This window comes from Chenopodium album, chromosome 6 (genome assembly GCF_948465745.1).
Source record: "Chenopodium album chromosome 6, dcCheAlbu1.1, whole genome shotgun sequence".
Taxonomy (NCBI): domain Eukaryota; kingdom Viridiplantae; phylum Streptophyta; class Magnoliopsida; order Caryophyllales; family Amaranthaceae; genus Chenopodium; species Chenopodium album.
This window is the reverse complement of record NC_137839.1, coordinates 69,931,988-69,943,795: the sequence shown is the minus strand read 5'-3', so window position 1 is coordinate 69,943,795 and position 11,808 is coordinate 69,931,988. Positions and strand designations below refer to the sequence as shown.

Here is an 11,808-nt window from a genome sequence, read left to right as displayed (position 1 = left end):
ACTACTTAAAGACCTAAGGACGGCATTTCCGGGATGTCCGAGGCGCCTATGCCAGAGATCGGAAGAAAGAGCAATGAAGTTTGATTGATTTTCTGAGGAGTTGGCTTGAGTTTGAGGAAATAGAGGATGTAAGTCACCGGTACTGTCACATCTCATTAGTTTGAGTCCCGTCTGTAAATCATGCACAGAAAATTCATAAGGGTCAAAGGAAATGGAAACCTTATTATCGGTGGTAAATTTATGAACTGATATTAGGTTCTTTATTAATTTCGGAGCATGCAAAACGTTGTTGAGGGTGAAAGGGGGGTATGGGGAAGGCAAATTAGTGCTACCATGACCAATAATTGGAATTAAATCACCACTACCAACAATAATATGACGATTTTTAATGCTCGAATTAATATAAGATGAAAGAATACCTTGATCCGCCGTCATATGAGATGTTGCACCCGTGTCCATATAATAGTTGCTATCCGGTCTACCCAAATTTGCAAGCATATGCATGGCTGCCTCAATGTCAGTTGGAGAAGGACTGATGGCGTTGTAAGCCTGAGGGTGTTGGCCCAGAATTCCCGGCCCACCTGGCCGAGATGGTGCAGAAGACGGCCCAGCAGGCCTTGGAGTCCATGAAGCTGCTGGGTACGGACATGGGGGGCTGGCCCAATTCGCCAACCACGGATTCCACGCAGGCCAAGAGGGTGGGCCTTGCTGAAAAGTCTGTTGTTGGGCTGGCCCATTTGAGGTTCGTGGCTTCCTAGAATTCTTGGAATTCTTGTTCTTTGGTTTTCCAGATTTGGAGTTGGACCGTGGAGCAGGGGATTGCACGGAGGAGTCAGAGTACTGCTGTCCGCCGGTGGTGTGAACCAGAGCCGCCGGTGGTTTGGAGGACCCACCCTCCTTTGCCAACCGATTTTTAATAGTCCGTTCGGCAAGCTTCAAACGAGATCGACAGCTCTCAAAAGTAGGAAGGGGCTCCTGATTTTGAATGAAATCCACGGTTCCGGCGTATGCCTCGGGAAGTCCGGCTGTCATTTTCAGAATGAGGCGGGTGTCGGGAATTGGTGCATCAACGTCGGCAAGACGATCGGCAAGAGACTTGATGTGATTACAATACCCGTCAATGGAAGAGAAGTTCTCAAAGTCGAGATCGGCCAGTTGTTGTTCAAGGTGTGAGGCACGAGAGGCTTTATTATCCTGGAACATGGACTCAAGACGAGTCCAAGCACCCTCAGCCGTGTCATCTTTGAGTAGAATGGCTGTGAGAAGAGCAGGGGAAATAGAATTGTAAATCCAATTAAGCACTGCAGCATCCAAGCGCTTCCAGAAAGCGAGATCCGCAGCCTTAGAGGTTTCATAGGCTTTTCGTTCTGTTTCCTCCGTTGGAGGAATGATGTGGTGGGTAAGGTCATGAACCCTAACAAGGACCTTGAAGAGAGCAACCCAAGAATGGTACATACCATGGTCAGCATCTAAAGTGATCGGGATAAGAGACTTGAGGTTGTTAATTGTCAAGGCAGGGTGATACTTGGATTCGGCCATGGGTATGGTGCAGCGGAAGATGATCAGAAGAAGAAGAAGATAAGAAGAGGAGAAGAGGACTTGGGCGAATTGTTAGGGAGAAGAGGAACTAGGATCGGAACCCTAATCTGATACCATGAAAGAGATTGATCGTTGCTTTCTCATTGATTATCATGGGTATAAATATACAATTTACAAGAGATAATCATGCTAACTGATTAGCTAGAAATTAGGCTATGAACAAGGCTAATAAATATACACTAACCTAAATTAGTTATATACAAAGTCAACTCAGAATATATTATCATATATTCTAACACTAAGGTTGTTAATTAATTTTCATTTGCATACCACTTGTCTGTCCTGCAGTAATATGTTATGCTACCAGTAATAAAATTGACAGGATTTTACAACAATTTTATGTTTTACATTAAGCTACATATTTTGTTCTTTCGAAGATGGCCTCCCTTCTTATAAATCATTTTTTAGGTTCCCTTAACGAATCAACCAACATCCACAGATAGTAAATTAAGGATATGATGAACCTGATCTATTACTGACATACTTCAGTGAATTACAAATGATTCTTGCTTACTTTGAGAGAAAATCTGCAGTAATTTTCTTAAAGTGAAAACAAACACATTTCTACTCAAACTTTGTTGAATTAGTTTTGTAAGAACAAGCAAAACTAATTAGTTTTTCATTGTATCCCAATAGTGTTATCGTGTAACTCGATTGTTCCAAAGAGAGTCGATAAATAACTATTAGGAAAGCGTTTATCACGTGCCTTGAAGAATTTATCCGGTCTCTTTGAACATCAATTTTCATTGGTTTTTTTTTAACACGAACTTTAATTTTACTCATTTATCAAATTTTGTTTCAACTAATGCCTTCAACATTATCAAGTATGATAGATTTTTTGGATACTGAAATGCTCTGATCTGACAAGAACAAAAAAAATTACATCTGAAGCATATGTTCTCTATGGCTTAGCTCATAAATCATTTAAGCTGTGAATTGAATTTATGCAGCCTGTGATTTGAAGTAATTTATGTTTCATCTGTTGAATGGTATAATTGGGAAAATTTAACTAAATAGCAGAGCTCAAATTTTACAACAGTATTATCTAATTGTTTAGTTTCCAACCTCCAAACAATTAAACAATAAGGCGGGCGCAAAATTTAAGATACACCATAGTGCACTCAGAAATAGGTGCACCACGCCGTAAAAATATCCGAATATCGCAAATTTTGAACATTTAGCTAAAAAATAAGAACAATCGCAATACATCACGCTTATACCTTTGAACATTTAGTAAAATAATCTGAATAATCGCGAATTTTGAACATTTAGTAAAAAAAAAATCTAAACAATCGCAATGCACCACGACTATACTTTTGAACATTTAGTAAAAAAAAAATATGAACAATAACAAATTTTGAACATTTAGTAAAAAAAAACCTATCGTAAATTTTGAATTATTACGAGTCAGATAAATTTTGAAAGAAGTTTGTCTAACTCGTAATGATTCAATAGTATTGTAATAAAAAATGAACATTTATTGTATACAAAATGAACATTTTTTTATAAAATATGAACATAAAATTTGCATGTTTTATGTTCAGTTTTTGTGACTTGTTCATATTTTTTACTAAATGTTCATTTTTTGTAAAATGTTCAATTTTCTTTTTACTAAATGTTCAAAGTATAGACGTGGTGCACATGTTTTTAGATGCACTATGGTGCACATAATACTAATTTATGCGTTGCATATATATTTGTGTAATATGAGTCGGTGTTGTTTTGGAATTTAATTAGGTATATTGTTTTTCTTTTAATTAGGTATATTTAATTAAATTAGGTATATATACATAGATATTGTGAGATATGAAATGACATATTGGTTAAAATTACACTTAAAGTTTAGGAGATGAAAGGATTATTTTATTGTTTATGTAATGTGCACTAATTAGTTTAACTTTAATTTATTATGTTAGAAATGAAACACTATATTTTCTTTCTAAAATTTACAAGTTTCAGAATGCTTAAAGACTTACATGTTATTTATTTATTTTATTTATTTTTTTATATTAAAAAGGAAATACAAAAAGGAAATATTAAGGAAAGTAATATGTGGCATATGAGTAATTGTGATGACATGTGGCTTAATGTATATTTGTGGTTTGTGTTTTTAAATACTAATAAAGTATAAATAGATAGATATAGATATAGATTGGCTATGGCAAGAGTAACTCATTTACCTTATAAAGTGGAATTATCTCTACTCTTTTCCAACGTGGGACACTCATAAGTGGATTACAATGGGTTTTAACGAGTATATTGAACTACTAATTAATATTCATATATATTCACAATATTTTTTATGTTTGATCATTTAAGATTGTCATCCTTGTATGAACTACTACCTCTGTTAAATGTTTTCTGCAACTTTTACTATTTTTGTTCGCTAAACATTATGTGCAACAAAAAAATTTCTTTCCACTTTTAGTAAAAAAAAACTAGTCAAATGTCAATTTTACCCTCATTTAAAAAATTAAAACACAATTTACTAACTATAACCAAATTTAATTAATCACTAATCTCTCACCCAATTTTTACCCCAACCACCTTCATCTTCATCTTCATCTTCATCTTCCCCCATATTTTCTCTCTCCTCATTCCATATCATTATCTCTCATCATCTTTTTAGATCTTCTTTCTCTCTCTCTTCAACTTTCAAGAAATTGAATTCTTGACGGGTTTGTTGAATTGGTGGTGATTATTTCGTAGTGGATTTCCGTCGATCTATGGGGGATTTCGTGAGAATGGTGGTGGTGGTTTCGTGGGGGTTTCGTTGGGCTGAAGGTGGTTTTGTGGGGGTTTCGTTGGGTTGATGGTGGTTTCGTGGGGGTTTCGTGGGGGTTTCGTTGGGTTGATGGTGGTTTCGTGGGGGTTTCGTGGTGGTTTCGTGAGAATGGTGTTGGTGGTTTGATGGTTTCAATCAAATCTAGGGGCTGGTGGTGGTTTCGTGGGGGTTTCGGGAGAATGGTGGTGGTGGTGGTGGTTAATTCCGTCATATCTAAAATGGTGGGGGTTTCATGGTGATATCGTGGGGATGGTAGTGGTGGTGGTGAAGCCAGCGTTGAAGGCGGCGGTGGTGTTGGTGAAGGCGGTGCCGCGGTGGTGGTGTTGGTGAAGGCGGTGCCGCGGTGGTGTTGGCTGGTCTTAGGGGTGGTAGTGGGTGGTTAATTAATCATCCAAATATTCTCTCTCTACCTTAATTACATACCCTTAGAATACATTAATCACTATTATCAAATTTTGCTTCGTGAACCGCAAACCCTCCCAAAGTTGCAGAAAACATTTAACAGAGGTAGTAGTTTGAATTCTTCTTTAATTGCATTTTTTTTTTTACCTAATGTTTAAGAATGGAACATAAAACTTTAGAGAGCATTCAAAATCATCATCCCTACACATCAATCCTATATAATTAAAATGGCTTAATTTTTGGAAAATCATACAGAGTAAGAAGTTTTTTAAGACAATATTATTTGAGGAAAAGGTTATATTTGGCCCGCATATTTTAACAGGAACAGTATTAATAGAGGGCAAGGAAGACAAAATGTAATTCGGGCCTGTTCTCATTGATTGAAATGAGCTTAACTGAACTGAAATGAATATTTTATGAGAGAAGGAAATTAGATGCTAAACTGAACTGAACTTATTAGAGCTAAACTGAACTGAAAATAATCTGATGAGAACAAGCCCTTCATTTGTCACTTTCACTTGCAAAAGTTTGAGTAAAACTATGAAAGCTTTATGGTCAAATTAAACTATTGCAACTAAAAACTAACCAAAGAAATATAAACTTTACCTTAGAATTTTCAAAAATCTAGAGGGTTTAAACTAAGTCGGAGTAAGACTGGATATTTGGTATGTTGCTTTGGTACTCAAAGGGGGCTAAGCAACAAGGTGGTGATGAGTTTGGATGGAAAGGACTTGATCAAAAGTGAATGCTTAAAATATTTTGGATTAATCATCCTAGACAAATGGTGACATTGATTAAGACATGGCCCACAAGATTAAGTCGGGGTGGCTTAAGTGGAAAGCAAATGGCCACAAGAGTGTTATGTCGCTGAAGCATTCCCTTACCGTACTGTTGAAGGGAAAATTCTACATGAGTGCCATAAGACTAGTATTGCTCTATAGTACAAAATGTTGAGCTTCTAGAAGAAGCACATTAACAAGATAGAAGTTATGGAAATGCGAATGTTAATGTAGATGTGAAGAAGCACTCTAAGAGATAGAATCGGAAACGAAGTTATTCACAAGAAGGTAGGTGTGGCAGGCATTGCAGACAAACTAAGGGAAAATCGTCAGCATTGGTTTGGGCATGTAAGATAGAGACCCGAGGGTGCACCGGCATTAAAGAGTGAAAGGGTGAGACCATGGAGGGGTTAAACGAGGGAAAGGAAGATTGAAAATGACTTAATTGGAAGGAATTAGAAGAATATAAAGTTTTTGGGTTTGCATGAGAATGAGACATTAGATCGTAAGAGATGGAGGAAGATTTTTGTCTATGATTACACAAAACAATCAAATTTGGTTTATGTTGCCGACCCCACTTATGGGATTTTGATTGATTGATTGATGTCAAATCTCAAAAAAAAAACAAAAAAAAAAAAAAAAAATCTAAATATACGCATGCTCACTTGCAATTCATGACAGGCTGACAGCAATGCAAGGGAAAACGTATATCCAAAATTGTTATCAAATCATGTCATGGTTTTCAGAAAAAGTACAAGTAAATCACCAACATTTAACCCCACTGAAAATCAAATCACCTAAAGAAAAACAAATCTTCAAAATTTATCATCCACCAACTATGATTTTTCTTACGCTGTGGTTAGAATTGCACATTTTTGTTAAAGACTGTAAAAAATAAACAACAAAAATCTAAATTCAGAGTTTCAGACAACTAAACCAAATAGAAACAAGCTTTGAATGGAGTTTCACAACCCCATCAAGCTCTCGGTTGAAGCCGCCACAGGCGTGCTTGCATTCATACTAGTCCAGAAGTCCTTTACTGCCTAGTAAGATGGAAAAAGAACGATAACAATACCAAATTTAATACACCGGAACCATCTGGTTCATGGACTATATTGGCCATCTACCACTTCTAGGAAAACTTCCTCATGTAACCTTTGGAAAATTAGCAGACAAATATGGTCCAATCTTTATCATCAAGCTAGGTTTCACATGGTTGTTAGTACAGCAGAGACGGCTAAAGAGTGCTATGGTACGGATGATAAGGTATTATTAAGCCGGCCTAAGAAACTTTATGTAGAACATTTAGGTTAAAATCAAATAAAGAAAAAAAAAATGAGAAATCATTTTCATGAAAACATTTTACACCAAACCAAATGGGGTCTAAAACGAGAAATAAAATTAAGCCGAGCCATGTTGAAATATGACTCTGCAAGTCTTGTGGTCATCAAACTATCAAACTTCCAATTGGCAAGAAATGGATATTAACAAAATTCATTAAAGTTATTGAAATAGCACATTTTAAATGTATTAACACTATATTACTAGTACTCACTCAGCTTTATTTAATTTAGTAATTTACCCATTCACTCTGCACTATCCACATACCTCTACTTTGGTAAATATTGGTAAATTATACATAACGTAAAAAATAGTCATTATCATTTCTTATACTGTTATACAATCGCCTTAATATATAATATTTTTAAAATTTACCTTTCTCTTTGTTAAATAAGAGGGATATCAAAGGTAATAATATGAATAAAGAAAAAGAAAGCAGTGAACATAACTATAGTAATCAATCCTTTTCTAGCTTAGCTTATTCGCCCAGGCTACAGTTTGACACATTTTTTTTGCTGTAAAAACAAGTGGAAACGAAAGTCCAACGCCAATAATTTAGTTTTGGAGTTTTTTCAAAGAAGGCAAAATTTAGCAGAGTTAAAGAATCCCATAATATGAAGAATCCTATCACAGAACTATCTTCCTGAAGTCTTAAAAAAAAAAACCAGAAACACACATCTCAGTTCACCACCACAAAAAGCTGTGAAACATAATGGAATTTAAGTTTCGACTACCAATTCAGCTCTCGGTTGAAGCTACAAGCCTGCTTGCCGTATTACTTATTCTCTACTGCCAGTTTCGACGAAAAAAGAGAAATGACACCAATGAGAAACTTCCCATGCCAGCTGGTTCATGGCCTATTATTGGTCATCTACATATTCTAGGAAAGCTTCCTCACATAACCTTGGGAAAACTAGCGGATAAATATGGTCAAGTCTTTATGATTAAGCTTGGTGTCAACCGAGCTTTGGTTGTAAGCACGGCAGAGATGGCGAAAGAATGCTTTGGTGGCACCAATGACAAAGTATTCTTAAACCGTCCTCATACAATCTTTGTAGAACGTATGGGTTACAATGGTGTCATGTTGGGCTTAAGCAAATATGGCCAATACTGGCGTGAGATGCGTAAGATTACCACTGTTGAGTTATTGTCTTCCCATCGGGTAGAGATGCTTAAACATGTCAGGATATCTGAGATAAGATGGGCGATGAAGAGTTTATCAGTTGGTAGCTCTGAATTAACTGACATGAAAAAATGGTTTAAAGATATAAGCATGAACCATATTGTAAGATTAGTCTCAGGCAAGTCATTGAAGGAATTTTACCAAGGGGAGGAATATGATAGGTGTGTAAAGGCATTCAGAGATTTCTTCGATATGGCAGGTGCATTTGTCCCTGCTGATGCACTGCCCTTCCTGAGGCGGTTTGATATTGGAGGGTACGAGAAAACAATGAAGAATGCAGCAAAAGAGATTGATCATATAGTTCAAAGGTGGTTGGATGAACATAAAGAAAGAAACTCTAAAGAGGCACAAGGAAAGCTGGACTTCTTGGATGTGATGCTTGGTATTTTCGAGTCTGGACAGGAAAAGCCTTCCAAGTATGAAACAGATGCAATCATCAAATCCACTTGCTCGGTAAGAACTTTAATGTATGCATTAAAATTGATTTCTCAATTAATCAATCAATTAAAGCCTTAATCCCATAAGTGGGGTCGGCTACATGAACCAAATTGATTTCTATATCATGAAATATCAGTGCTTGATAAATGTTTGAAAATTTTATGACAAAAGGAAACAAATATGATACTGAAAACATGTATTCATGATAGCTTTTTTCTAATCTGAGGTCATTTCCTTTTAGTTATGAACTAAGCTATAATAGCCACTAATGGAACTTATTTTACGTTGGGAAAAAGAGCTAGTCTTGTACAGTTGTTAGTAGTTGTAACAGGTCATTGATAAAAATGAAATAATATCAAAACAAAGTGATATTAGAGCTAATCCATACATTACTAACCAAGAAATACTGCTTAATGTCAGGAATAATAATAACTAGTGAGATAGTAATGGGCCATTCCTAACCCTCTTTTGTATCGTTGGCTTAACCCTCTTTTTTCGATAAATTTTAAAACATTTAACATTTTCTTTGTACTTGGAACTTGGAAGGCAATGATCTTAGCAGCAACAGACACCACAGCAATAACCTTGACATGGGCATTATCATTGCTACTCAACAATAAAGATATCCTGAAGAAAACTCAAGTTGAACTAGACACGATAGTTGGAAAAGAAAGGCAGGTGGAAGAATCAGACCTCAAGAATTTGGTCTACTTGCAAGCAGTTCTTAAGGAGGCTATGAGACTATACCCTGCTGCACCTCTGTCAGTTGCTCGGGAAGCTATTTCAGATTGTATCGTTGGTGGTTACAAAATTCCAGCTGGGACACAACTCTTTGTTAATCTTTACAAGATACACAGAGATCCACAAGTGTGGGAAGACCCATTGGAATTTCGTCCTGAAAGGTTTCTCACAACTCACAAAGACTATGATGTTCGAGGCCAAAGTTTTGGATTTATGCCTTTTGGAAGTGGAAGGAGGATATGTCCTGGTATATCTTTTGCCCTTCCGGTCCTGCAGTTTACACTAGCTAATTTACTCCATGGATTTGACATCTCAACTCCATTGGGTGAAACTGTTGACATGACTGAAGGTTCTGGACTAACCAACCTCAAAACTACACCACTCGAGGTCATCCTCACCCATCGCCTTCCTTCCAACCTTTACTAAGGTTGCTCATTAATCTACATTCGCATACCATTTTGTATGTCCTGAACTACTATGTATTAATATGGACAATTTATGTTTTAAATTTTACTACAATTTATGTTTTACATTAAGCTGCATATTTTGGTCATTTGAAGATGGCATACTTTCTTATAAAATCTGTTTTCGGACGCCCTTAACGAATCAACCAACATCCACTAATAGCAGTGAATGAAGGATATGATGAAACTGATCTAAGACTGACATACTTCAGTACTTATTTATTATATGGTTTCTGTCTGCAATATTATTTAGAAATCTACAATACAATAATAAAGTATCAACAAATAGCATCCAAATGATAAATTAATAATAATGTATTCTACTTACATTAACGAATCAATTACTAACCTGTGTGTTTGAGAAGGGTAATGATTATTGATAATTTGGAGATTGCAATATACATTAGTATGTTTTTTGGTGTTTAGAGAGCCACAAGGGCGGGGAATGAGAATCGATCCCAAGATCTCTTGGAATCGGGAGGGGAACTCTAACCACTTGAGCTATCCCTCACTCTCTTGTTACTGCGGAGTTCTGATGGGATCTGGTGCATTAGTGCTGGTATGATCGCACCATATACATTAGTATGTTACTATAGTAAATTAATCCTCATTACCACTTTTATAAACTGATTTAAAATGAGCCGTAAACCTGTAATTGTATAGTAGTAAAGCAAACAACTAACATGTAAAATAATAAATAAATCAAACAACTAAACAAGTGAATTGAATTCGTGTCCACACTACCTTGTCGAGGACAATCCGAGCTTGGTGATCCCATCAGAACAAATTAGCGTCCACGATTTTGTTTGCTTGTAGGAGCTTTGTTCTTACTTCTTAGCAGCGGCAGGAACCTTTGTCTGTTTGTAATTGTTTTGAACAATGGAGAAATTACAAGTTTTATAAGCCTTTGTTTATCAAGGCCAAAAATGACATTTACGTCTGTGTTTGGTAACTAGTTTTAAGCAAAATTAGCTTATTGCATTATTTGATCAACATTAGCTTATTGACTATTGAATAAGCTAATAATTTAAGTTGTTTGGTGAAAAGCTTATTTAAAAAGCTTACTCTACTAAATAAGCTTTTAATTTTTTAAGAGGAGCTTTATCAATTAGCTTATTTAATTTTTATGGTGAATGACATGTATACCCCCACTTAATTAAAAATCTATACTCTATACTTAGTATTTAAAAACACAAACCATAATTTTTCATATGACATATGTCATTACAAGTCACTCACTACCACATATGACACATGTCACCCCTTTTGATCTTTTTGTTTAAGTCTTTATACATTCTATAACTTGCAAATTCAATTAAGAAAATGAAGTGTTTCATTTCCATCGTAATAAAATAAAGTTGAACCAATTAATATACATCACATAAACATATGAATTGAATTATATAAAAGTTGTCTTTTCAACTAATAGACTTAAAATATAACTTAAACCAATATGTCATTTCATATCCTAAAATCTTCATGTATATATATGTATCTAATAAATTTCTTTATCTTTTTCCACAGTTCTATCCTCATTCTTTTTTTTTTTTCCTTTTAAGTTTTAGCAATGAAACAATTACTTCGTATTTCATATCAAAAGTTTCAACTATTGAAAAAATACCTACATATGAAATAACCTAGATAAGAACACGTGCATTGAACGGGCCAAAAGGCTAGTTCTATATGAATTACCTACCCCACAATTAACTTATTGGTCATTTCATATAATCAATCAGCTTTAAATAATCATTTATTTACCAAACACTTTTCTACAATAAGCTACGGAGTAATAAAATAAGTTAGTCAAATCAATTAATAAAATCAGCTAACATAATAAGCTTTCAGTTTTCAGCTTTTTTTCCAAACAAGACCATAGTTATTTCAAGTGGAAAGGTAAAACTGCTACAGCCTAGGGGCGTTAATAGATTTGGGGGTAAAATATCTATGTTACATGTAATGTTAATCACAAAACTATGCAAATTTAATGATTGTTTATCAATCATCCTAATTAATAGAGCTCTCAAAAACTGACCCGACCCGAAAAATTTACCCGAATCCGATTATGAATCGACTTGT

The 11,808-nt window shown here is 35.3% G+C and overlaps 1 protein-coding gene across 1 annotated transcript; it reads left to right on the top strand.

Moving 5' to 3' along the window:
- The first annotated feature begins 7,618 nt into the window (after positions 1-7,618).
- LOC145635114 (cytochrome P450 CYP82D47-like) lies at positions 7,619-9,694 on the top strand. Its single transcript, XM_081686401.1, has 2 exons — positions 7,619-8,542; positions 9,074-9,694. Exons 1-2 carry the CDS (start codon positions 7,619-7,621, stop codon positions 9,692-9,694), a joined length of 1,545 nt encoding a protein of 514 aa, XP_081542527.1.
- The last annotated feature ends 2,114 nt before the right edge of the window (positions 9,695-11,808 follow it).

Coding starts and splice junctions, on each gene's coding strand:
- LOC145635114 (XM_081686401.1), top strand. CDS start 7,619: ATGGAATTTAAGTTTCGACTACCAATTCAGCTCTCGGTTGAAGCTACA. Junction 8,543..9,073: donor TCATCAAATCCACTTGCTCG/GTAAGAACTTTA, acceptor GGAACTTGGAAG/GCAATGATCTTAGCAGCAAC.